The sequence below is a fragment of the Fundulus heteroclitus genome, chromosome 16 (assembly GCF_011125445.2).
Source record: "Fundulus heteroclitus isolate FHET01 chromosome 16, MU-UCD_Fhet_4.1, whole genome shotgun sequence".
Classification (NCBI taxonomy): domain Eukaryota; kingdom Metazoa; phylum Chordata; class Actinopteri; order Cyprinodontiformes; family Fundulidae; genus Fundulus; species Fundulus heteroclitus.
Genome location: NC_046376.1, coordinates 8,988,438 through 9,015,252, shown reverse-complemented (window position 1 = coordinate 9,015,252; position 26,815 = coordinate 8,988,438). Strand labels below are relative to the sequence as shown.

Below are 26,815 nucleotides of genomic sequence, written 5' to 3'. Positions count from 1 at the left end.
AAGTATAAAAGTATTTAATTTTTTTATAAATTATTGGGACAATTTAAGTGTTTTAGGTTAAAGTTTGGGACATAACTATTTTTCGTGCTTTCATTTTTAATCCAATAAGTTTTGGTTCTCCATATACCGCCATCTGCTGGTGAGGCAGTGGTATTACATCCTGGGGAGCTGAAGCTGTGACGTCACCGTCGTCGTTGTGCGGTGGAGTTTTTTTTTTTTTCTACTGTGCAGCCAACCGCAAGAAATGGTGAGTGAGGAAAACAGTCTCGGGTCACGTCATGTAACGCCCTTTAAACTCGCTAAAAACGAACTTCTTTCACGAATCAAACCCTCATCTGGGTGCCTAACGGTCTGCCTTTCTGGGACAGAATCACGGTTAGCGTCGAAGCTCCCACGTAAAAGCGGACTTCTTTGTGTGGCTAACCCGCTTGCTAACCGAGAGGGCTAGCTTCCGCTAAATAACGTCAACACACCAGCTGTTTTTAGTTCTCCAAATTAAAGTAAACTCGAGGACGATTTGTTCCGACCAGATAGTTTAACTTTTCTGTACAGACTTTTTGTAGTTTAACGAGAAAACCGTATCTTTAACCCGGTTGCTAAATTAAGACGAGGAAGCTAAGTATCTCGGCTAGCGTCAACGGCTATTTATGTTGAAGTGTTGCTCAGATGTCTTCTTCCAATATGTTATTACACGCTAGAACAGGTTTAAACGATATGTGTGTTTATTGCGTGGCAGTTTAGGGTTGTGTGGATTTGAAATTAGACTAACATTTTGGATAAACCGCTAGCATAGGCTAACACTGTCGCATTGATCCTGCTAAAACCAACAGAAACGCCGATGCTCTTTGATTAAAGGGGTATTTCACCGCTTTGGTCAGCTGATCAGCTCATTTCCACTTTTAACTCACTTAAATTGGTCAAACCTGAACTGAATCATTTAACATTCAACAGTTAAACCAAAATGTACCTTTTTTTTTCGTGTTGTTTTTTTTAATCCTTTCACATTTGTAAGAATACATTGAATCAGGTCCCGCTGAACAACCACAAAGCTTGAAAAGATTCAGTCCTGACTTGGATTATTCTACATGAAGACAAGTTAACTTATACCCCAATTTGTGGTCTGTGAAGCCTCACTTTTAATGGAACCCATACTAAAAAAACACAATGTTCTCACAAGACATAATAATAAAACAGGATTAATATAAAACCACTTGAGTTTTGTGAAACAGAAAAATATTCTAAAACTGTGGCATTTAAACCATGTTAGATGGGGTGCAGATTAAAAACAGTAACATTTTAGCCTCAACTTGCAGTGAAAGAGAATAGAATAAACCTTTATTGTATAACGGGTGAAATTCAGGTATATCAATGGCAAGTAAGGGAAACATTTACAGCATGACAAAAATATTGTACAGTTATATTTACTTTTTATCTTCCATTCTTGGCATTTCTTTGAAGCTAATCTTAGATTAGACTAGTTTCTTCTTTTTTTTTTCTTCGCATTGCTAATAATTGTGTCTTTGCCGCTGTCACCCCCTCCCCGACAATAAAGGAATTCTTATCTTAAAAATGACATTTTCAGATTAAATTAAATGTGCGACAGAGCAGGGTGACCTGAAGGTGCACAAAATGTGCATGCATATATGTGCATAAAAAAAAGCAGGACTACATAAAGTAAGGAGGGGGGGATGCAATTACCAGCAGGGTGTAAACAACTTATTCTATGTTGGAATGTGTGAATTTGTTTTCTCTCTTTAGGGAAGAACAAAAAGGAGCGTTTTCAAGGCATAACCCTTTTACAGACTGTATACTACTGGATCAACAATCAGCGTAGAACAATTAGGTCACGATGTGACTTGTCTGTCTATGTGGTTTCCAAATAAATGATAAAAACACAGTTTGCAGATTAATGATCAACTTTTAAAGAATCTGTAATCAGCGTGGAGTCATCTGGTTCAGGTTATTTCCCTTGTTTGATCGTCACCGGGCTTTAAATGCCTGAAAACAATTCTCTCCTTTTTCACACTTTGAGTTTCCCAGATGATAAACCGAATTGGTTCATTCTAAAACAATCATGTCCAGGTTTTTTTTTCCATTCCAAGTTTGTTAGATTTTGAACCAGAAGCAGTCAAGTAAAAGCTGTGAAATAACCCGTTAACTTTAAGTTTGTCCCTGAAGCTATAAATTAGATGCTAACTTGTGCTTTGTAGAAAACATTTGTCTTTATTCTTCCTGTTAGATGTGCAGCTTTGTGTAGCAGGAAAAAATGTAGACGTATATTTCCCATGTTTGTTTTTGAAGTGCATAACTTTTACGATACTAAATGGATTTACGTCTTACCCATTTTACCAATTGTGAAATTTGAAACTTTTACAAAGGAAACGCTTGTCCTTTATTTAGAATGATTTCCTAATCAGGATAAACAGACGTGCTGTTTTACATAAACGTCTCCATTGTCTCACGTCTGCCTTGCTTCATTTTAGGATGTGTTTTTAATGATCCGACGCCACAAGACAACCATCTTCACAGATGCCAAAGAGTCCACCACAGTCTATGAACTAAAGCGCATCGTTGAAGGCATTTTAAAGAGGCCACCTGAAGATCAAAGGCTTTACAAGGTGAGAAATATTCTTCCTGGGACATCTTTCTTACATCTGTTGATGTAAGATAATATAAAACTGTTTTCCAAACTTTGGACATACTCAGTTTGAGATCAAATCTATTCATATCTGCTGTGACTTGACCAAACTTGTTCATCCTCCTGGCAAAATAGGGTTTAAAGTAACCTTTTTAGTTTTGCCAACATGTTTCTTCCAACTTGAAGTAATATTCACACTTTGGAGCGGCTCAGGCAGAGTCTGGACCTAAATCTGATCGAGAATCTGTGACGGGCTCAAGATTAGGGTGATGGTAAAGAGCCCTTTTTAACCTCAATGACTTGGAGCTTATCTCCAAAGATAAAATGTCAGGATACTGGTGGACATATGCCAAAACCTGGTCAGCCATTATCAAACGGGTTTGATAATACATAAATTTCAACCTGCTAATTTTTCAAATAGATCTAAATGAAAGTCTGTATGTTGTTTTTGTCTAATTGATGCTCGTTTTTAGTGCCATGTCAGAGATGTCGCTCTCTTTTCATATCAGAAACAAACTTCTTGATTGAATGAGAATAATTTCATTTAAATCTCAATCTTTGAGTGTCTTGGAACGACTTCACCCTGAAACTGACTAGATTTATTGGCCTAAATCTAAAGAGTTAGGCCTTGAGTTAGTAAATCATAAATAAATATGTGCTGCCATGTTGCAAAATCTGCTGTAGAAATTACAGAAATATTGACGTCAGTTAGAAAAGCAGATGTCTGCAGATGAGTCTGGGTTTAAAAAAAAACCCTGAAAGAAAACTAAAAGTGGAAGCAGAAAGCATGCAGATTCTTTAAATATATAAACAAGGAACAATGTGGGATGTTTGAGCTCTAAATATTCAGCCTCAAGAAACACAACCAGCTGCATTTCACCGCTGTCAAGTTTCCCTTTGAAAGCGTCTGTAGGATGGACCACTGCCGTTGATTTATGTTGGAATTTCCTAATAAACTGTCAATACAGTGCAAAAACGGAACTAAAAATAAGTAAAATGTTCTTAAAATGTGTGTATTTTTCCATGATTTGAGCAGGTAAATAAGATGATCTGCCAATACAATAAGATAGATATCTTTATTGTCATTTTGTATGTACAAAGTGTGTACAGAACGAAATTTCATTTGCATACAGCTTGACAAAAGTCACTAGAAATCACTAAGATTTATGCACTTTAAAATGAGAACAATTCATCTTCATCATCTTATTTAAAGTGCGGTAGATCTAATTATCTCATTTTAGGGGTCAAAATACTCCTTCCATTGGCAGATCATCTTATTTACCTGCTCGAATTTAGGACAAAAACATTAATTTTAAGAACATTTTACTTATTTTTTAGATCCGTTTGTGCAGTGTAACGCTGTCATTCAGCAAAGCAGATGTTGGCCTGATCGTTTTATAAATCTCCACCCACTTTCCTTACTTGGACATTTGCCCTTCTGGCATTTTTTGACAGTTCTTATAGCTGTGGGTTGGTTCCTAGTGGTGAAGATTCACAGGTTCTCTCTGCTCTCGTGTCCTTCCAGGATGATGTGCTGCTTAACGACAGTCAGACTCTCGGAAATTGTGGCTTCACAAATCAAACAGCCCGACCTCAGGCTCCAGCCACCGTGGGTTTAGCTTTTCGTCTCAGCGGTGAGTTGTTCTCGCTCTGAGCCCAGACTCTATGGGTTCGTCCGGTGTTACATTAATCCTCGTGATTTTTCTTAACGCCCTCTGCTCCCTTTTTTTTTGTCTCCGTTCCTCGCTCAGATGATTCATTCGAGCCGCTGAGGGTCGAGTCCTTCTCCACTCCCCCGGAACTTCCTGACGTCATGAAGCCTCAGGATTCTGGAAGCACAGCCAACGAGCAGGCAGTACAGTGAAGGACGGAGCCCGTGACCAGGAAGTCCACACAGAGGGGTTCGGAGGGAGGGGCGTAGGAGGAGAGGGTGGGGGTTGAATTTTGGGAAGCGACGCCTCCGTGAATGACATTTTCCTACGCTGACGATTGTCAAGCGAGGCATAAACAATTGGAGATCTCCCTTAAATTTGAGAGGACTATAAAGTGGTGTATTTGTCTTGAAAATAAAGGAGGGCATGTTAGAAAAATATGTATGTTTCACCAGATACCCTGCAGAGAAACCTGATGGACCTGTCACGACACTGTCAGCCATCCACGGCATTAGTGACGGCTGAAGCCAGGAAGCGTACCTCTAATTTAATGAATTCTAGTCTTTATTTGGAGCAAGGCTATTGCTGCCTTGCTCGTGGTCTTTGTTTGGCAGGTTGTAAGAGTTTTAGTTGGAAAAAGCGTGGCTTTTTGTGTTTGTGTGTTTCTTTATTAAACAATAAGTAGGACTCTGTTTTGTTTTTGTCTTTTGCCTGGGTATGTGTTGCAACCCTAAATGGGAGTGTATGAGTTTCTAAGTTACCGCTTGTATTTCAGAAACATCTGAACAATACTCTAAAATAAAAACAGATCCACTGGTTTTTATTACTCTTACCGGCTGTAGTTAATATTTTCCTCAGCAGATACTGAACGTGAACTGGCATCTTGATGGGGGAACATTTGTGTCTCACATCGGGCTGTGGTTGATGACGTTTTGGAGATGACTTTAAACATTTTAAACCACTTCACTTAAGGTTTACGTATTGCTGCAGCTTCTCTTAGTTGCCCCTAAAAATCCGAGCCAATTTGTTTGCACATCCTAACTTCACATTAACGCGTAACTCTTGGTCAAAGGAAATGGAAATGATAAAATATTTCTTTTTCCGACAAGGAAAGAGTAACCTGACCCATGAGGAGTGAAATTAAAGCGTTTTAACTTTTTGTGTAAGCATGTTTGCAAATTCATGGCTGTTAACCGGGTGGACATAAGCAGAGTTGCACTTGTAACTGACGTGACATTAAAACAATTGTTTTTCACCTCTGTGCTCTGTGATATTTGGATTTGCTTTGAAATCTGGATACACTGAAGTAAAACGTGTTTAGACTGGGTAATCAGTCGTAGGAGCAGCCATCCCAAACTCACAGAGTTGATCAAACATTTACATCAGTCACATTAAGACCATTCAGATGTCAGCCATGTAATTCATTGTAGCCTTTTGGTACAATCAAAATTAATAAAATAATTTTGGTTATGGTTTTGAACAGTGGGAACAAGCTGGAGTACCCAGCGAGAGCCCATGCATGTAAGGGGAGAACATGCACTGGAAAAATAGAACTAAAAATAAGAAAATTCTTCTTGAAATTAAAGTATTTTTCCTTGATTTGAGCGGGTAAATAAGACTTTGCCAATGGAAAAAGATTTTTGCACTTAAAATAGGAACAGTTCATCTCCATCGTCTTATTTCAAGTGCAGAATATCTAGTTATCTTATTTTAGGGGTAAAAATGTTCATTCCATTGGCAGATAATCTTATTTACCTGCTCAAATCAAGGACAAATACATTCACTTTAAGAAAATTTGACTTATTTTCAGTTCTCTTTTTGCAGTGTGCAAACTCCTCCATCCATACATCTCAGAGCAACACAAAAACAAACGACCTTGGTACAATTGAAATGAATAAAATAATTTTGGTTATGGTTATGAACATTAGCCTAACAAGCATGCTTCTGGACTGTTTGAGCAAACTGGGGTACCAAGAGGTGGAGAACTCTTATTGTTGGTAATTATGGGCTTTTCTTTCATTGTTGTGTGGACCATACTCAGGTTTATGACCTGCTAAAGATAAATGGCTCCAACTCTCTGAGCCCTCCGTTTTCATGTCTGGGTGACAAAGGCCTGAATGGTTGTGAGCTTTTTAACGTTCAATGAGAAAAAGACAGGCAATGGCCTTTGTAGATGTTGGCTCCTTGGACCAGTACATCAGGCCAGCTGTTACAAACCTTGGGGTCAAATCCAAGTGGATACTGGACTAAAGTTAGAAAATTACATCAGAGCAGTTGTTAAATCCATTTTTTTTTTACAGCAGGCTAAATAAAGTAAAGCCAGTTATCTCATTGAGGCACTGTTAAACACGCCTTTGTTATCACTTGGCTGGATCACTGCTAACAAGCTTTATTAAGTAAGCAGGGGTTCATGCATCTCTCAGCTTCACAGGGTACACATTGCTGCTGCATGTCTTTTAAATGGCACACGAAAGTTTGACCACATCTCCCCTATCCTAGTCTCCCTGTCTGAACATTTTAGGATCCGTTATTAAAACTATTTTATTTGCTTTTAAAGCTCTTGATGACCTTGCCCATCTTAAAACCCACCTCTTGTCCCTGGCATTTGACAGCATCTGAGATGCAGACTTCATTTTTTTTCTTAATATATTATCTATTTCCATTTTACTTAATTTTGAGTGATTGTATGATTATTTTATTTTTATTTTGAAGTTCTTTCGATTTTATTATTGCATTATGTGACTGCTGTTTCATTTATTCTGTGTACAGCACTTTGTAGAAGTAGCCTACTCTTTAAATAGAAACTGGTATGGTAACAGATGCCGTTATAACAAGTATTAATGTTACTTTATTTTCCTTTTTTAGGTGGGGGGGGGGTATGAGCTAGTTTATGAAGTACTTAAATAGCAGTTGCACGATAAGTTAAATAAACCACTTTGATTATTTTGATTTCTGTTTCACTAAAGGGCTCGGCGGAAGTTAAGAAATTTCCGACAGTCCGTGAAGGCAACAACGGTTAGCTTAGTAGTTAGCATATTTCCGGCTCCCGACGCTTCGGCGGTGTTCGGTTAAAACCGGACCGCGCTTCTCCGACCAGCGGCTCCGATGGACGTCAGACAGTATGTAGTATCTGCGGGCAGAGCCGTTCTGGACATGATGGAGCGGGAATGGCAGCCTCTGTCCGCCGCAGAGCTGGACCTCCGGCTGGACCAGGCGGTGGAGGAGGCCCTGGAGTCCGAGCTGCTAGCGGAGCTCGAGCCGCAGGCTCCTCCGGCTGTTTACGTACAGCTGCTGCAGGAGAAGCCAAGCCCCGCCCACCGCGGCTCGACCCACTGCGGCTGCGCCAACTGGTCCCACCGGGGAGCAGCAGGAGGAGGCAGCGGACAGGGAAGCTGTCCAGGTGATGATGACCACGTGTTACTCCTGCAATGTTTCTGGGTCATATTTTAGATGAGAAACGGTACAGTAAGCACTCACTGGTTGCTCTAAAATTTTTGAGTTTTAAATGTAGGGCTGGACGATAATTCAATAACGATAAATGTCGATGATAGAAAAAAAGGGTCAACAAAAAGTTATATAGAATAAAAGTTTTGCTTTCTCATGCATTTTAACCATGTAGGTTAATATAATAGACAGAATATGAGATAAAATAAAATGCCAATGGTTAATATTACGTTCGTTACATCCTCCAAATAGTCTGTGGGCCAGAATCTGGCCCACAGACTATTTAATCTCTCTACGCTCTATTCTTGAGTTAATCTAAAGGCCACATGGAGTTTGGAGGTCTGTAGCGATTTACTCTGCAGAAAGTGGCTGACCTCTGCGCACTACGTGCCTCAGCATTCACATAGTCAGTTTACATGGCCTTCCTCTTCACACTGCAAAAACAGAACTAAAACATTTTCTTAAAATGAGTGTATCTGTCCTTGATTTGAGCAGGTAAATAAGATGATCTGCCAATGGAATAAGATTTTTGCACTTAAAATAGGAACAATTCATCTCCATCATCTTATTTCAAGTGCAAGATGCCTAATTATCTTATTTTAGGGGTCAAAATACTCATTCCATTGGCAGATAATATTATTTACCTGCTTAAATCAAGGACAAAAACACACATTTTAGGAACATTTTACTCATTTTTAGATCCGTTTTTGCAGTGCATGTCTGAGTTGTTGTCTTGCCCAGTTGCTTCCTCTTTGTTATAATACAGCTGACAGTTGACTGCTGAATATTTAGGAGCGAGGAAATTTCACGACTGGACATGCTGCGCAGGTGGCATCGTATCACAGAAACACCCTGGAGTTCTCTGAGCTTCTGGGTGTTTAAAACTGTAAGCCCATCTCGCCCTTCCTTAGTCTTTTTGCATATATTTGAATCTGTAAGTGTAATTTTGATCCTGGATGTGACGCCCCGTTCCACAGTATGAGTGAGATATACATTTTATCTAATATGTTGTGTAGAGCTGGGCGATAAATCGATTTAATCGATTAATTCGAATTTACAATTCTTTAAGATTTAATTTTTGGAAAATCTGGATTTTATTTTGCCAATACACTCATTGGGTTTTCATGAAGAGAACAGCATGTGATCCTGAATATATGCACTGCAAAAACGGAACGAGAAATAAGTAAAATGTTTTTAAAATCTGTGTATTTGCCCTTGATTTGAGCAGGTAAATAAGATGATTTGCCAATGGAATAAGAATTTTGCACTTAAAATAGGAACAATTCATCTCAATCATCTTATTTCAAGTGCAGTATGTCTAATTATCTTATTTTAGGGGTCAAAATACTCATTCCATTGGCAGATAATCTTATTTACCTGCTCAAATCAAGGGCAAATACACTAATTTTAAGAACATTTTACTTATTTTTAGATCCGTTTTTGCAGTGTGTTTAGACAAATATATTGTCAAAATATTGTTAAGTGGAAACTTTTTTTTACCATAATACGAGGTACTTCATTTACTTATTTACTTTTTTTTTTTTAACTTAGTTTGAAGTTCACAAGTGCAGTGAAGCCTGTTCTTAGCTCAATGTGTAATACCACTAGCAGCAAATGTTTAGTTATATTTTCATTGTTTATAATGGCACGGCTGCCATCTTGTTTTACAAGCATGTTTCACTGCTTGTTTTTAGTTGCACTTTGAATTCAGGTCAACTCCCTGATGAAATGCTTGACATAAAAGCAAGGTTTTAAAATAATTTCTTTAATTTCTTTTTATGAAACAAAAAGGAGGAAAAAAATCTATTTGGTATGATAAAATCGGAGATTTATTTTTTAATCCGTATCGCCCAGCCCTAATGTTGTGGGTACAGTTCCTGCGGTGCATCATGGAGTCCACTAAACGACTAACAGTGACATTTACTGTGTCCCCAGTACATCTCAGAGCTGCTCCAAAGCTCCAAGTCCATGGCTCGATTGGCTGGACGGGCTCGCTTGTCTTTGTCCCACACCGTGCTGCTGTCTCTGTCCCTGCTCTCCGAACGGGTCAGCTACCGCTCCGTGTCCCGCCGCTTCCGGCTGGAGAAAGGGAACATCCACAGGATCTTCTTCTCTTTCTGCGAGCGCATCGGCGCGCTCCGGGAGCAGCAAATCAGGTGGCCCGTCGGTACGTTCCTCCCTCGGTTTGTCTTTTGCAGAGCCGGACAGTAACGGAGTACATTTACTTGAGTACAGTACCTAAGTACAATTTTGAGGGATCTGTACTTTACTCGAGTATAATTTTTGGGGAGGACTCATGACTTTACTCAAGTACATCTGAGAGGTAAATATTGTACTCTTTACTCCGCAACATTTCTATCCATAACTGTGAGTAAAAAAAAAATCTTCTAAAAAAATAAAATAAAAATAAAAAAATCTCGGAAACCTTTAATTTGTTGTTTCCCTCTCAAACGTGATTGGATTGTGCAGGCGGCAAGGCGCCACTGATTGGGACAACCTATCAGCAATCACATTCAGCTTTCTGCCGAAATCAACTCCATGGTCAGATTTTTTAGGCAAGAGACGAACAATGGATGAAGACGCAGCAGTTCCATCCCGGGAATGTGTCAACCCGTGGCCCCACCTCGCCCGACTATTTCAATTTTCGGAACAATTGAATGATAGTTTTCGCTTCAAGTGTTTGCTGTGTTTACCCAAACAGAACTTCATCACTGCCTACAAAAATTAAGCCGAGCATTTGGTTTGATGTTCTTTAGTATGCGGTGTGTTTAACACAGTCAGGTTCAAATGTGGGTGCAAAAAAATCCGTTCAAACTCTAGCAGAGGTTTGTCAGAGTGTTGCCATTGTGCTACTGCCTTGTGAGAAATGTTAAATAAAGCAACATGGTAAAAAGATAAAATGACTTGGTTTTACTTTCAATTCCTTTTACATTCTCCAAGGTATTAACATTAACATTTTTCATAACTCGATGTGTAGGATATTTCTGTACATAAATGTAAGCATTGTGGCAGTAGTAATGCAATATTTAGAAAATGTACTCTTGATACTCAAGTACTTTTAAAAACAAGTACTTCAGTACTTTTACTTAAGTAGACATCTGACTGCAGTACTTTTACTTGTACTTGAGTAAAATTTTGCAAGGGGTATCTGTACTTTTACTCAAGTAATGAAGCTGTGTACTCTGTCTGCCTCTGGTCTTTTGACTGTGAATTTTATCGGATGACAAAAAAATATTTGATTGACCGGCGGGGGTGTTGTTTTGTTTGTTCCCAGGAGAAGAGGCCGCAGAGGCGCTGTCCCCGTTGTCCAGTCTGGTTGTAAAAACGGGGCAGGACGACGGCCGTAGCATCCCTCGGGTTTTGGGAGTACTGGGACAAACACAGATTCCTATCCGCCTGCCTGTGTGGAAGCAGGACCCGGAGAGCGGGCGACCAGCGGAGAAGAGAACGAAGGAGGCCCATCCGGACTGCTGGTTGAACCTGGAGCTGGTGTGCAGCCGTAGAGGCCAGTTCCTGCACTGCAGAGTCAGTAAAGGCTCAGACGTGGACGGAGGCCGGAGACTGAGGGACCGCCTCAAGCAGAACCCTGCGCTGATGCCTCCGGGCTCCTGCCTGGTAGCCAGAACCGGATATCCTCTGACTGCACAGATTCTGACCCCTTACACAGGAGGCCGAGGACCCAAACAGGAGCTCTTCAACCAAACCTTGGAGGAACACTGCCGGGTCCTGGACCGGGCGGTCGGCAGCCTGAAGGCCAGATTCAAACGCCTCACCTATCTGGACATCGGAAACTACGACCGAGCCAGAACCGTCGTCCTGACGGCTTGTGTGCTGCACAACGTGTTCGTAAAGATGGGACACGAACTCCAGGGGGAGTCCGAGACAGAGGAGGAGGTTCTAGCCGCGGCGGAGGACGGGGAGGAAGATGAGGAGGGCGTACAGAGACGGGATGCAGTGGCGGATTTGCTGTGGACAAGTGTTAACTCTGGAAACACGTGATAATAAAGCTTTTTGTTGCTAGATTTCAGCTTTTTGTCGCATTTTTATGGTTCCTCTGCAGTCTGGAGAAGTATGGCACCTGATTTCTGTATTTTACAGCTCTAGATTAAATGAGAATATCTGTTTTTTTCCAGATATCCGTGCCTGCTGCTCACACTCCTGTTTAGACTCCTTAAAACACGAACATCACGTCCAACCCGGTGCCGATTTATTTAGAGGACCTTAAAGTCCAGCTGAACTGCCAGCTTCATCCGTTTTATTACCTTTTTTTAAGATGTCAATCAGATTTAATTTCTGCTACTCTGTTGGGGTCATTTACCTTCGTTGATGATCATATTTACTGCGAGCAGAGTTATTATTGTCATCCTCATCGCAAGAATTGGGTTAAATCGCCATTTAATAGCCATAATACTATTACTGATGCTATTAGGCAAGGCAAATTAATTTATATAGCACAATTCAGTACAAAGACAATGCAAAGTGCTTTACATGATTAAAATATAGCAAAATAAAACAGAATAAAAGCAAGTAGGAATAAAATGTATAGAAAATAGAACATAAAAAAAACACTAGTGGTGTTTCAGTTAACTAGAACAGTTGAAGGCAATCCTAAACAAATGTGTTTTTAATCTTGATTTAAAAGGAACTCAGGCTTTCAGCACTTTTACAGTTTTCTGGGAATTTGTTCCAGATCAGTGGAGCATAGTGACTAAATGCTGCTTCTCCATGTCTGGTTCTGGTTCTGGTTCTGGTTCTGCAGAGCAGGCTGGAGCCAGAAGACCTTAGTGGTCTGGAGGGTTGATGCCCTGATAACAAGTCTGTGATGTATTTAGGTGCTAATTCAGGGATTTATAGACTAACAGAAGTATTTTAAAGTCTATTCTCTGAGATACAGGGAGCCATGGAAGGACTTCAGAACCGGGTCCATGTTCTCTACGTTCTTAGTCTTAGTGAGGACTTAAGAACCGGGTCCATGTTCTCTACGTTCTTAGTCTTAGTGAGGACGCGGGCAGCAGCGTTCTGGAACAGCTGCAGCTGTATGATCCACTTATTAGATCTGGATATGCTGGCATCCTCTGAGGGTTCTTAACATGGAGAGTCCCAGACCTACAAACAGGAATTTATTGCATGAAGACGGCGTTACAGACATTATACATCAGTTAGAAAAAACCACATGCAGGAATGACCGGATGCTTTATTTGTTCATGGTATTTAAGTAGAAAAATAAATTACTTTTTTTGAACACAGATAAAACAAAAACTGCCATCAGGCGGTTGCAGGAGCATCCTGCAGTCTGAACGGGAAGAAACGGGTGATGCGTGTATTTTCTCTTTGTGTCAAAGACAAGAACTATCCAAGCAATAGGTCTGTGTTTTCACACTAAAGATGGGTTCAGTTGGTCTGCTGCATCTCTACAGAGTGTGACGCAATAAAAGCGATGCTTCAAGCGTATTTTAAAAGTTGCCGGTAAACGGCCTAATGTCCGTCCTTTGATGTCTGTGGGCTGTTCACGTGAGCCAGACTGGAGATGGCCTGGGCCAGGTTATTAATGGCCTCTATTTTCCTTTCCTCCAGTGCTTTCTGCTGAGCCCACATGTTCAGCTTCCTCTCCTGCAGCTCCATGTACAGCTGCAGGATGTCCTGCGGGGGCCTGCTGATGCACGCGGCGGCCGTTGCGGGTGGCGTAGGAAGGATAGGCGTGAACCTCTTGCTGGCGATGGCCTTGCCCACTCTGGTTCCACTGAGCTTGGCCTGGCGCTGGGCCTCGATCTCCTCCCTGCTCTTACCCAGCACCTCGTGCATCGCTTTGAAGAACTCCCAGTGGACGCTGGCCACCCCCAGTCGCCGGGCCCTGTCTGTGTTCTTCCGGTACGTGGCCAGCATGTTTCTCCACTTCAGGTCGCATTCGTAGGCCTTAACAGTGACGCCCGACTCCCTCAGTTTGGCGTTTACTTTCTCTGCAACCACTTCCCAGAGCTTCTTCTTCTTGCACACCGGCTGGTCAAAAGCCTGATCCATTTCCAGTCGGGTGTTGACAAGGTGCCACGTAGCTTGCAGAGTCCAGATAAATTCTACAGAGGAAGAAAAGGCGAGAGAGTTACTGTTTAATACATGCTGAGCATTTATCTCCGTGCATAATTACTTAAATATACTATCCAGTGGTGTATTTCACCCCGCTAACTAATGTATATGGACAACATAGACCCAACTTGGTACACATCAATTTACAGTGCAGAGAAGATATCTGAAAATACAAAGTTTAAAAAAAATAATTGCACTGAAGGAAAACAAAAAAACATGCTATGTGTATATGGGTCAAGAGACGAAAATCAAAGCTGATGCCCTCTTTAAAAGGTAAGATTGTGTGCACAAGGAACTTGACTTCGGTGTCACATGCTCACAGCGTACAGACATTTAGAATAAATATATCAACTTTAGAGGAAATAAAGATTAAAGAACAAAATGTACATCAAAATGTATCAGTCAAAGGTTCAATTGAATGAGAAAGTGTGTCCCAGCTTCCGAGTGCTTGTGTTCAAATGAGTGTGTGTATGTACAGCCAAAAGTTATTTTTAGATGAAGACAGGTTGTGTTGGTAAAAATAAAAATAAATTTGATTTTAAAGTGCCTTTCAGAGTACTCAATGACACCATACAAATCCAACATAACAGTAAATCATGATAAAAACAACACAAATAGATACTATGAACACTGGACTAAACAATGGGGCTGGGTGAAATGTCCTTTTTTTTAACACGATATTTGGTTGTATTTATTGTTATAATCATAAAAGCGACGATACAGTATTTTTTACAACTTTTTTGCAGTTTTATTTATTTTTTAATAATTCTTAAGGACACCACTTACATAATGCACATCTGCACCGTCCTGTATGACGTCACAAGAGACGTGGGCATGCAGGACCTATTTTTCTGAAGGGTAGATTTTATTTTCATACATCTATTTTTAACAAGATACCAAATCAAACGAGACAAATTGTCCACAACAAGCTGTTCTCTATGTGACAACACATACTTAAAGTGAATCTGACTGATCAAACAAAAGTCTTGAATGTAGCTTTATTTTTTTTATCCAATCTTATAAGACACCATTTGGAAGCAGATAATCACCACATATTTAAAAAACATATACGGTTTATATGACGTTTATTTAAAAAAAAAGAAAGGGGGGGGGGGGTATTCTGCGCACTCATCAGTCCCTCCTCGCATCATGCGGTGACTGGTTCAAACATGGCCAACTCCAAACTCTCTCCTACCTACTAACCTGCTTTTGTCTTATCGCTCTCCACACTGCTGGATGCAGCCGACTCCTTTCCTTCTGCATCACTATTCTGTATCACTATCGCCTCGATTACTTCCATATTTCCACAGTGACATTAAAGTTTTTTTTATTCATCAACAAATTCTCTATCGCGGAATTTAACAACCAGATACATCGATGGATTTTCTTGCGTCGAGAAAAAAAATACTTTTTTTGCCACGAACGTTTTGAATGTGGTATTTGTAGTCTTTCGTGGCTATTTTAAACCTATAAGAAGCCCACAACAAACTGCAATCCCTAAATACATTTGGTCTTTTCGCTCGAGCTGCTCCCTTGTACCGCCATGGGTAATGTAGTGTTTAGAGACGCAGGACGTCGTTCAGAATACTCGAACGGAAACAGAATTGAAACTACAAGTCCCATGATCTTGTGAAGGAACCGCCTCTTCGGCCCCTGCTCCCAACCGGAAGCCGCCCCCGTTGTGTTGTTTGGCTAAAGATGGCGTTAGCGGCTAACGCAGGCGAATGCACTTTTTTTAAACAAAATATATTCGGCATCTGGCAAAATAGCACGACCAAAACAGAACAGTTTTTACGATTTGAATGACAAAAAATAACATCTGGCAGATACTTTTCAGTTACGTCGAATAGCGCCTTCTGGGCCTTCTCAAGCGGTTGGCCTTTTATAAAGGGAGCGGATTCGTGGTTGGGGACTCAGTTTCCCGTCAGGCAGTGCGGCGTCAGGTGATACAACTTTCCATCGTCTTGTTGGTATTTGGAGTTTGAGCGGCACGTTCAGATGTCGTTCAAACGAAAACGTTTTTGAAGAGGGTTGCTAGATAATTAGCAATTCGCTTATAGCTCATGGCGCAGCAAGATGCTATTGTGTCCAGAGATGCCTCACGGTGTCGGTGATTTCTGTCTGCAGCAAATATTAGCGATGTTAGGATAACTGAACCTGTGGCCTGCCAGTTTGAATCAGTCATGGCTTCGTCGCCCGTGAAATGTGACGGGAGGCAGCCGAGAGTAAGCTCCAAAGAAGGCCAGCCAGCTTCACCGGAGTCCTCGTTGACCTGGTGCTTGGCCCACCTGTACAAACCGGGATCACCAGGAGGGGCCGAGCACCAGACAGGCTCCTGCAGGGACGGCGACAAAAGGTCTAAAATGTGTCAGTGGCGAGCCCTCCTGGCCATCAGGACCCAGCACATCAAGGGCGACAAGGCGGGCATCGCCAGGTTCAGGGGGAAAGGTGGGCTCAGACTCCTGCTCAACCTGCTCCAACACCCGGACTGCTCCAGGAAAACCCTGGACCTCGCTCTCAGCATCCTGGCCAACTGCTGCACTGAGCCGGAGACGCGCCTAGAGGTGAGGTCCTCCTACCAAAACAATTTTAGTTGTAACTCCTTTTCCCTTTTGATGCGCTTTTTTTAAAAAGTTGAACATGTTTCCCTCTTCAGGTGCGGAAGCTCGAAGGGATAAACGTTGTTGGTCAGTAACGAGTCTTTCTGTGTGGCATGTGATTTTGTTTACACCTGTTTCTGCTGCATCTTCTGCAAATTCCACCACAGCCATCACTTTTTTTTAATTATAATCTTTGATAATTACCTTTCGCAGTGGACATAATGAAGAGAAACGTGGCTTTGGAGACGGTCCAGAACCGGGCTGCCAGGGCTTTGGGGAACTTGGCCATGGATCCAGAGAGCTCTGCACTCATCCACTCTGCTGGTAATTACAAAATATCTCTGTGTCTGTAGCTTTAAACTGTAATATTAAGAATTTGTGGACCATATATTCCATATATAACCATTTGGTGTGTTAAAAAACAATTTATGAGCCATGAAGTTTTACTCTTCAATGCGTTTTATTAAATTTTATGTGATAGAACGAAGATAAAGTAATGGCTAAACTGTACATTGCAGTTATATTGACATAGCAACATCAGTGTTTGAAATAATAATATTGACAACTACTTGCTTGAATGCAATCAAAACGTGTCGACTGTTGCATTGAAAGCGCCATGGGTTCGTACTTTTCAAAAGTACCGTAATATGCTTCCTGTTGGACAAATGTCTCACTTGCAGTTTTATTTTAACGGTGTCACTGTTAACTTTATTTATAGAGCTCTTTTTTTAAAAGCAGCTTCCACAACGTGCTGGACAGTGACAACTTGCAATAATTACAATAAAACACGAGGACTTAAATGCCAAGGAATAAAAATGGCCGTTAAAATCATCGTAGCCTTGAGTAAAACTGATATAAGAAGGCAAATTATTCCATAGGCTGGGAGGGACGTTCGCCTTTGCTCTGGATTCTGGATCGTGGAACGTCTAGTAAATTCTGATTATATGACCTCAAAGATCTTGTTGATGGACATGATCTGCCAAATAGGGTGGAGCTAAGACGTTTAAAGTTTTTAAAAACTAGCAACAAAATGTTAAAATCAATTCGATAGGATAATGGAAGCCAACGTAAAGGCAAACACTGGTGATATGTGCTCTCGTTTTCTAGTCGGGCTGCTGCGTTTTGGACCATTTTAGTACAAAACCAGGCGTTCTGTGAAGGCCTCAGGTTTGCTGGAGAACATTAGTGAACAAACGACATGAAAACCGATCAGATGGGTCGGAGATACAGTTGTGGATAAGATACAAAGATTAATATCTATCTTTTTAAAAACTATTTCATATCGATATTCTGGCTTTCAATATCAATATACCTCCCAGCCCCTAGGGGGCGTTATTACAGCGCAACATTACTGTTCACAGCGAGGAAGAGCAAGAGAGACGAATTTGCAGAATGGCCGACAGTAAAATCAGACGTTTGACTCATTTTTGGTTATCTGTGATGCGTTAAATGCATTGAAGCAAATGCACTTTATTTTCCTGTGTTATAAATCAGTGTTCAATAAATTGAACATAAATATTTGGCTGATTTTGTTGATTGAATGACTTTGAGCATTAATTTGAAAGTAATTAATATCGATATTGGAGTCAAATCGCATCAAGCTGAGCTACGTATCGAGAATCGTATTGAATCGGCTCATCCTAGATGAAACCCAGCCCTGTTGAGAACGTTAAAGCAAGTTTGGATTATGAAGTATCCTGAACTCGGAACATCTCTGTGTTTAATTCATCATCTGAACGTGGAAAGAATACGTCGGAACTGCAAACCTGTCCAGGCGCGGCCATCCACCACTTTCTGGATGTGTGCAGAAATGCCGCTGGGTTTGCAGCAAAAGGTGTTTTTTTATAAAGTATTTACTCCGTTTCCACGGCAAGCTGTTCAAAAAAATTAATGTGTGAAAACAAAACGTGAAACTGCTTCACATTTACACTGCAAAAAGGAAACCAAAAGTAAGTAAAATTATCTTAAAATTAGTGTATTTTCCCTTGATTGGAGCAGCTAAATAAGAATATTTGCCATTGGAATTAGTAATTTTACCCCTAAAATAGGATAATTAGATATCATGCACTTAGAATAAGAACATATCATCTCATTTTAAGTGCAAAACTCTTATTCGATTGGCAAATAGTCTTATTTAGTTGCTTAAATCAAGGAAAAATACACTCATTTTAAGAAAATTTTACTTACTTATAGTTCCCTTTTTGCAGTGTAACCACTACTTTGTGTTTACCCGTCGAATAAAATCCCCCTAACAGCAGCGCTTATTTTGCTAATCATTTCAGTCATCATCGAAGCATCTTCTTCAGTGACTTGCTGCTCTCAAAATAAAAACAACCGAAGTTAAATCCGTAAAAAAGATAAATAATTTTTAGTGCTGTCAGTTAAACGCGTTATTAACGGCGTTAACGTAAACCCATTTTAATCGTGCGTCAAAACACACACACCGTTCCTTAATGTTTTTCCCCCCGCCGCGCTTTCCGGACTGTGTTTCTTTTACCCTCGACGCTTTCCGTAGTTTCAAGAGTGCTAGAGAACTGTAGCAAAACAGACCCGCGCTGCGCGTGAGCGCAAAGTTTCTTTTACCCTCGGACACATGCGACTTTGGGCTTTTTTCTAAAAGCGCTTCTAAATTTCATGAGTCACGGGTTGCGTTTTTTTTGGGGCAGGTTTCTGAAAGTGAACTCGCTTATTTGGGCTCTAAAATAGGTGACGAAACAGCGGTTATTATGAGACCTGCCTGCACTACATTAGAGTGTATCCAGCTGAAATATCCCTCCGCCATAGGAGCCGACGGTAGTAAAGGGAGAGAGAGCAACTCTGCACGTATTTTCTGCAGTTTACGGTGCAATAACCGGTGATAACTGCTGAAAGTAGATTACATGGTGCAGAATACCATGTCTATCTTTGTTTAAGAGGCAAAAAAAAATATATCGGCATTAAAACAGGTATTTATTTACACATTTGTGTACACACTGTGTAAACATCAGGGCGTCATAATTAGTCATTTAGCCATTATAGTCCAGAGTTTAACATTTGGCACCAGGATGTTTTCATTCCAATTCTGAAAAGTGCTTGAAAATAACAAAATAAAAATATTTTTTGTATAAGCATGTATTTTATTAGTGTCATTTATTGCAAAATTGCATATTAAAATGCCCAAACAGGCTATTACACATTATTTTTTATTCAGAAATAAAAGGATAAAATATGCGATTATTAATCTCGAGTTAACTATCGACATTATGCGATTAATCGCGATTAAAATTTTTAATCGTTTGACAGCACTAATAATTTTGTTATAAACCAAATAAGACTTTTGGCCTATCTACACCAGGATAGTTGAATAAAATCAGATTTCTAAATGTCTCCAACTGGAGCTGATTTCTTACTTGGTGGATCTTTTGTTTTTGTTTTTTTAATCCAGGTGGGATTCCTCCTCTCCTCCTGTGTCTGTCCCTGTCGTCTGCCCCGTCGTCTCCCACCGCCGCTCCACCCTCAGACTCCTGTCCCAAGCTTGAATGCGCTCAGTCAGCCGCCCGGGCCCTCCTCTACCTCTCAGACTCGCCCTCAAACCGCCTGTCTCTGCTCACCCAAGGGACGCTATCTGCCCTCGCCCCCCTGATTGCCCCAGAATACCCGCACGGTCTGAGGCGTGCAGCCCTGAGGACGTTGCACGAGCTGACCAGGGGCTGCGGAGTCGAGTGCGCCCGGGAGGTTTCCCGTTCCGGCGTCTTGACTCAGCTCGGCGTCATGGCGTCAGGGGAGTCCGGGGAACATTTCGAGGAGCTGGCGCTGAAGACGCTGGCTAACGTGTGCTCTCAGGGCTGCCTGCGGCCTCTTGTGGGTTCGCTGGGGGTCATCCAGAAGTTCGCCGAGGAGGTGAAAAGGGATCCGCTGAAGTCGGGAGTCTTCCTCAAGGCTTTGTGCCTGTGCTGCAAAGAGGCGGTGAACCGCGCCAAGGTGAAGGAGTCCGGCGGCCTGGAGGTCCTGATGAAGTTTCTGTCCTCCCACCAGAGTCACCCGCTGTCCAGGTTCGCCATTCTGGCCTGCGTGGACTTTGTGTTCGACGAGTCTGCCATGGAGAAGCTGCAGGAGCTGGGGCTGGTCCCTGTTCTGGTGGCGCTGCTGGTGAAGCTCACCAGAGGAGAGGAACACGCGATGGAGAAGGCGGACGTGAGCGTTTCCTGCGGCGCGGCCCACAGCGAGCTCCTGTCCTCCTCGTGCTTGGACTCTTTTGACTTTCCCCCTCCTGAGGGATTCAGGAGGGAGGAAGCTGGGAGGGAACAGGGCTCCTCCAGCTTCTTAAGCCTCAGGTATGGTGGGAGGGGGGGGGACCAGCTGAACGCGCTCATTCAGAGTGATTTTTCTCTGTTCCGTGTAGATTTAACGCCGTCTCATCTCTGCAGGTCCTGGTTGCTCTCTGAGGGATTGATATCATCTGAAGGGGAGCTGCTGGAGTCCTCCTGTGCTGAAGCTGAGTCGTCGTCCCCTCAAACCTCTTCCCCGACCTCAGACGCCAGCCAGTCGCCTAACACCCCCTCCTCGTCCAGCTCCGTTTCCAGGAAGACGACTCCACCGATGTCGCCCGTCTCCTCCTCCTCCTCTTCTTCCTGGAGCGTCGCCGATTCCCCTTCCTCCAGCGGCACCGCTTCCTCCGCCGTCTGCTCTCCCAGCAGCACACCTCAGACGCCCATCTCCCCGTCGAAGCTCTCGTCGTCGCAGAAGAGGAGACGTTTACATTCAGCCGCTTCCTCGGCTAAAATCGCACTCGACAGCCCTCCCGCTGTCCCGCGAACCGCCGCCTACCATCACCCCTACCACCCCGAGCCCTGGACGCCGGAGTCGCCCATCCTGCTGCTGCTGTCGCGCTTTTCGCACGCCGGCGACCCCAGCGCCGCCCTGGTGAGCTCCGGCGTCATGTCCGGCCTGCTCTGCTACCTCACGCAGCACCAGGACCCGAGCAGCAGGTGCTTCCGCATGCTGTGCCGCCTGAGCTGCAACCCCAGCTGCTTGCAGGCGCTGGTTCGCACCGGCTCCGTGGCGCTGATACGCCACCGCCTCTGCTCGAGCGAAGACGCATCGGAGAGACGGCCAAGGCAGACGGGTCGAGTGAAGGCCAAACTGAGACAGCTGGGTAAGGCCAAGGCAGCCGGGAGGCCCCCGTTAGCCGCGCCTCGTTAAAACCGCCTCGTTAAAACCGCCTCGTTAAAACCGCCTCGTTAAAACCGTCTCGTTAAAACCGTCTCGTTAAAACCGTCCGTATATTCTGTCAGGGACGCCCTGATCCGGCTTTCACCCGCCGAAACTGATCGATTGAGCTCAGATTTGCTGACAACTGCAGCTTACAACCAGAAAATATCATTAGAGATAATAATACATATGATTTAGCAATGGTATCAAGGTGTTACTCGATTGTATCTGTTGCTTTATGTCTGTTGGTTGTGCTGTTCTTTTTGCGTCTCTTTCCAGGTGATGGAGCAGACAGAGGACATTTTATAATTTTTTTTCTCTTCTTTTTCTTCCTTCACTCTCCCACTTTCCCATTGTAGTGTGCATATAATTTGAAATTCTCCCTGCAGGAATCATAATAAAGCTATTTACAAGCACAAATCAAGCGGAGCATTATGGCGAAAGCTGTTTGCTCCACTTGTGAAAGCAAAATCTGTCAAGCTCTATTTGGCATTAAGATATCAATTGTTATTGCCACATTGCTAGACAGGACACTGGGAAGGAAAAAATAAATAAATCATTAGAGAGCACCACATAATATTTTTAAGGCCGTATTATAAACCAAAAAGTGGAAAATCAAAAAGATCTGCTGCAGTTTCACATCGAATAGTTGAAAATTACAACTTCATCCTCCTTTATGTCTCAGAGCATGTGTCTCCTCCTTATAATAAAAAAAGAGTTAATTAAAAACGATTCATTAGTGGCCGGAAATAATTACTCTTTACATTTAATAAACGTTATTTGACCTGAGCACAAGGAAGTTGGCCGACTGAGCCGTAAATATGCTGCCGGTTACCACTAGCTGTGTTTCACCATCGCATTGAAATGTATTTAGATTAAAAAACAAACAAAAAATAATCAGATTGTACCGTTTATTTGGATTTTTTATGGCTTTACTAGGAATAAACCAGCCCCCTCATTCAGGATGCAGTTTCATTCCCACTGAGCTTATTCCGATCACAATATTCCCGTTGGCGTGTTTTTTAAAGAACACCAGATAGTATTTTTAAGGCCGTATTACAAATCAAAATGTAGATAATAAAAAAAGATCTGCTGCAGTTTTCTTTATCACACCAAAAAGTTGAAAATTACAACTTCATCCTCCTTTAGGTCTCAGAGCATATGTGTCTCCTTCTTATAGTAAAAAAAGAGTTAATCAAAAACGATTCATTAGTGGCCGGAAATAATTACTCTTTACATTTGATGCATTTAATAAATGTTATTTGACCTGAGAACATCCGATCACCATATTCCCGTTGGCGTGTTTTACGCGACGCTTTTTTATTCCGATTACTTCCGATTAAATGCAGCTAAAGAGAGTTGGTGAAATAATAAATGTTTTTAACTTTTACCTGTGAGGTGCTTTCCCTCTTTGCTCTGCGTTTTATGCAGAAATGAACTGAACAGAGATTTAAATGAAGTGTGTGAAGGTCTGTTACGTCGTGGAGCTGCTGCCTGGCCTCCTAACCTTCTGCTTGCTGCCTCTGTAGGTGACGCCCTGCTGAATAATCTGCGGGTCCAGTGTGAGTCTGGCTTCGGTTCTGGCGTTCTCACCCACGTGATGCTCTCAGGCTCCGAGTCAGACAAGATGAACTGTGCTCTGTCTCTCCCGTTCATCAGCAGGTGAGAGACTATATTTGTGAATATGTGAGATTCAAGCCATTACTGTTCTCCCTTTTTTTTGGATCTCTTAATAGTTTTTCTTTGGCTTTTGGCCTCATTTTTACGTATTTTCTTCCATTTCCTGTGACTTTTCTTCTGAGCATGAATGCATATAACGCAGAATATTCTTAGTAAACAGTAAAACGAACAAATTGCTTACAGGAAAAATGCGGTGTTTACAAAAAAAAAAACAGAAAATACTGCCTAAATTATATTTCCTATTTAATTTTATTAACAATATAGGCAAGGCAAATTTATTAGTATTGCACATTTCAGTACAAAGACGATGCAAAGTGCTTTACATGATTAAAATATAGGAAAATAAGCAAGTTGGAATATAATGTAGAAACAAAATGAAACATGGGAGAATAGAAATTAAAAACAAACATTAAAAACAGTTGGACTACATAGTTGAACTAATGATGTTTCAGTAAAACGGTTTAATTAGAACAGTCGAAGGCAATCCTAAACAAAATGTGTTTTTAATCTTGATTTAAAGGATCTCAGGCTTTCAGCTCATCCACACATGCATAAATGGTTTATTAAGAGGCTTAAAAACACTGGAAATGCCTTTAGGCACCAGACACATGTAGGAAACCTTTAGATGTGAACAGAAATCAGCGTAGACACAAGGAACCATCAGATCTAATAGATGCCATGTTGTCACCTAACAGCGCTTTGAGCTTAAAAGCCTTGTTTTCTTTGGCGTTTTTAATAAAAGTCTAACGACAAAGAGCCTAAACATCCAGTTTAAATGTTGTTCTTTGTAAGAGACCCGAGTAGACGCAACGCTGAACCATCCTCTCAGTAAATTCAGGAGCCTCCTCTCTGCGTCTGTGGTTTATAGCCTGGAGTTAAGTGGGTCAGTGATAAAACTAAACCTGTGTGTGTGGAAAAGCAGCCAGGGGACATTACAATCTGTTCATGAAGGAAAATCTCACGGTGTGAATAGGGCTGAACAATATTTTAATATCAATATAAATCGATCAATATACGTTGGGCTGGACGATAATTCAATAACAATATATATCGATCGATAGACGTGAGGCGCGATAGGAAGAAAAAGGGTCGATAAAACTTTGATAGACAAGCTGAAAGGAAGGAAGGAAAACTATCATATTAGTTGATGCTACAGTCACTACTTCCTCTCAACCAATCGTAATCGCGGACCGAGGCGCGCCGTCACAAAGCTCCGCCCTCTCAAACCACAACACAGAGCGCGTGAATGTTAAAAAAGTTGGTTAAATAAATGGAATTCTGTGTTTGTGTTCTTTATTAAAATTAAATCATTTAGCGGTATCATAAAATGTCCAGGCAGAGCTGCACATAAAATATGGTTTTAAATATTTTCAATAATTATCAATATTTATTAATATGCATTTTTCTTTTTATCGATAAACTTTTTTTCTATATCGTCCAGCCCTAAATATACGTATATAGTAAATAAAAAGTTCAATAGAACAGTTTTTTTCCTTTTGCATTGTAGACAATCATGTAGGTCAATATTACATCATTACATCCTCCCAACCAATCACAACGCAGACCCAGGACCGCTCCGTCACCAAGCTCCGCCCCCTTCAAAGAGTTCAGAGAGCACGCGTTCTTTTTGCTTTTTTAAAAACTTGCAGTTTTGGTAAAAGGTTAGTTGAATAAAGGTTTGAGTTTGAATTCAGTGTTTGTGTCTGTATCTAAAAGTAGGTCACTAAGCAACAGCATAAAATGACCAGAGCTGCACTTAAAATACAAGTTTTGAATTAGTTGATAATTATTGATGTTGATCAATATGATTTCTATTTTATCGATGTGCTTTTTTCTCTATATCTAGGTGTGAATGAGTTTTGCTAAACCTCTCTTTGTCCAACAGCAACAAATCGCTGCTGAGGAAGCTGCTCCTGGATTGCGGCGGTCTGCTCGCCGCGCTGCGACCCCTCCACTGCGTCAACGAGGAGGAGGAGGACGGGGGGGACGAAGAGCACCGCGGACGTCTGCTCTCCGACCTGTTTAATTCCCCCCATTCAGACGGGACCGCTCAGCCGTTTGCTCTCTACTGCTCTCTCCTGCTGGCATGCCTGTCTGCTCTGACGGGTTCAGTTAAACCCAAACCGGTAGAAAGGAGCCAAACCCGGAGCGTCGGTGGCGGCAGAGATTCTCCCCCTCCGTGGAAAAGGCCTCGCCTCGCTGACTCGTGTCCTTACGGGAGCGCCACCTTTGACCTGGTGCTGCTGCTCGACGACGGGACGCGGCTTCCGGCCAACAGGGAGGCCGTGGCCGGAGCGGAGGGCGCCGGCGGGGTCGGGTCCGAGTACTTCAGGGCTCTGCTGAGGGGCGGGTTCGGAGAAGCCCGGGGCGGAGCAGAGGAAGCGATTCCCATCGGAGACGTCAGCGCGGGCATGCTGCTGCCGCTGCTGCATTACCTGCACGGGTGTCGCTTCGGATCCGGGCGGCGGCGGTGTCGGACTTTAGACGCGGCGGTTCTGGACGGACTGGCCGTCTTCCAAACGGGGACGGAGGAGCTGACGGCGGAGGGCTTCCAGAAAAACCCGCTGTGTGAACTGATGATGGGGGCGTGCAGGTTTCTGGTCAACGACCTGCAGAGCGAGTTGGAGGACATCTCCGTGTCGTTCCTCCTGTCCTCCAGACCCCAGCAGGCTGCTAGAAAAGACGACGCCGACAAGAAGGTCCGGAAAAGTCCCGACCCGGCAGAGGACAGCCTGGCGTCTGAACCGGAGCTGACGGCGCAGGCCAGAAAACTGGACTTCCTTCAGCAGGTGGAAGGTGGGGAGACCTTACGGGAGGTCCTAACCGGACTGGACAGAGGTTTAGACGAGAGCACGATCAGAAAAGTCCTTTCTGTCCCCAAACCTGCTCCAGAAGAGGAGCCGTCGGGACCGAAGAGCCTGCTGGAGGAGGCGGGTCTGGACTCCTGCTCCCCCTCAGACGCTGCCCTGGCTGCTCTGCTGCCGCGGCTCTACTGGTTCTCCCAGCGCTACGCCTACCCAGCGCTGGGTCGGGCCTGCCTCGCTCGGCTGGCCGGTTTCCAGGACTGTCCTCGTCCGTTCGCGTCGTCGTCGTCCTCCGTCGCTGCAGGTTGCCTCCGCAGGCTGGCCAGGGAGGCCGACTGCACAGAGAGCCTGAAACAGGACCTGCTGAGCCTGGTGTCAGCGGCCTTAGGCTGAGCAGGCGGACCATCTCACTCTGACTGCAATTGGCTAAAAGGAAAAAAAAATTATAATAAATGCACCAATAAAAGGGTTGCTTTGTTTCTTTAATTTTTGAAACTTACGTTATTTTTTTTATTTTGAGCTAATCAATGAGGAATGTCTGTCAGACAAAATTCTGTTAAAATTAGATTTTTTTTTTTTTTTTTTTTGGTCACATTTGCTTTTTGCAAAAAAAAGAAAAATCAAAAATGAGATACTTGTGTGTTTATTCTGTACATAAAATGATATTGAGTGGAAAAACTATGTTAAACATATAGCTGTCCCATATAAATATACTGTCGCATCACT

The 26,815-nt window shown here is 42.5% G+C and overlaps 4 protein-coding genes across 5 annotated transcripts; 3 read left to right on the top strand and 1 right to left on the bottom strand.

Annotated features, from left to right (window-relative positions):
• Nucleotides 1-144: 144 nt before the first annotated feature.
• Nucleotides 145-5,545, top strand: elob (elongin B). The gene is made up of 4 exons (XM_012872096.3): nucleotides 145-247; nucleotides 2,484-2,618; nucleotides 4,164-4,272; nucleotides 4,390-5,545. Exons 1-4 carry the CDS (start codon nucleotides 245-247, stop codon nucleotides 4,500-4,502), a joined length of 360 nt encoding a protein of 119 aa, XP_012727550.1. The 5' UTR covers nucleotides 145-244; the 3' UTR covers nucleotides 4,503-5,545.
• Nucleotides 5,546-7,568: 2,023 nt separating this feature from the next.
• On the top strand, nucleotides 7,569-11,757 carry LOC105932789 (protein ALP1-like). 2 transcript variants are annotated; one of them, XM_012872062.3, is made up of 3 exons: nucleotides 7,569-7,690; nucleotides 9,670-9,901; nucleotides 11,009-11,757. In XM_012872062.3, the coding sequence occupies exons 2-3, from the start codon at nucleotides 9,703-9,705 to the stop codon at nucleotides 11,731-11,733; spliced, it is 924 nt and encodes a 307-aa protein (XP_012727516.3). In that variant the 5' UTR covers nucleotides 7,569-7,690; nucleotides 9,670-9,702; the 3' UTR covers nucleotides 11,734-11,757. The 2 variants fall into 2 exon arrangements, with proteins under 2 accessions (XP_012727516.3, XP_036004588.1); XM_036148695.1 differs by having other exon boundaries at nucleotides 7,659-7,750.
• A 1,075-nt stretch (nucleotides 11,758-12,832) lies between these two features.
• si:dkey-66i24.7 (trihelix transcription factor GT-1) lies at nucleotides 12,833-15,342 on the bottom strand. Its single transcript, XM_012872097.3, has 2 exons — nucleotides 15,019-15,342; nucleotides 12,833-13,805 (listed from the first exon to the last, which is right to left on the bottom strand). The coding sequence occupies exons 1-2, from the start codon at nucleotides 15,113-15,115 to the stop codon at nucleotides 13,210-13,212; spliced, it is 693 nt and encodes a 230-aa protein (XP_012727551.1). The 5' UTR covers nucleotides 15,116-15,342; the 3' UTR covers nucleotides 12,833-13,209.
• Nucleotides 15,343-15,509: 167 nt separating this feature from the next.
• armc5 (armadillo repeat containing 5) lies at nucleotides 15,510-26,815 on the top strand. The gene is made up of 7 exons (XM_012872063.3): nucleotides 15,510-16,379; nucleotides 16,472-16,502; nucleotides 16,629-16,739; nucleotides 19,840-20,728; nucleotides 20,822-21,549; nucleotides 23,135-23,267; nucleotides 25,171-26,815. Exons 1-7 carry the CDS (start codon nucleotides 15,999-16,001, stop codon nucleotides 26,480-26,482), a joined length of 3,585 nt encoding a protein of 1,194 aa, XP_012727517.2. The 5' UTR covers nucleotides 15,510-15,998; the 3' UTR covers nucleotides 26,483-26,815.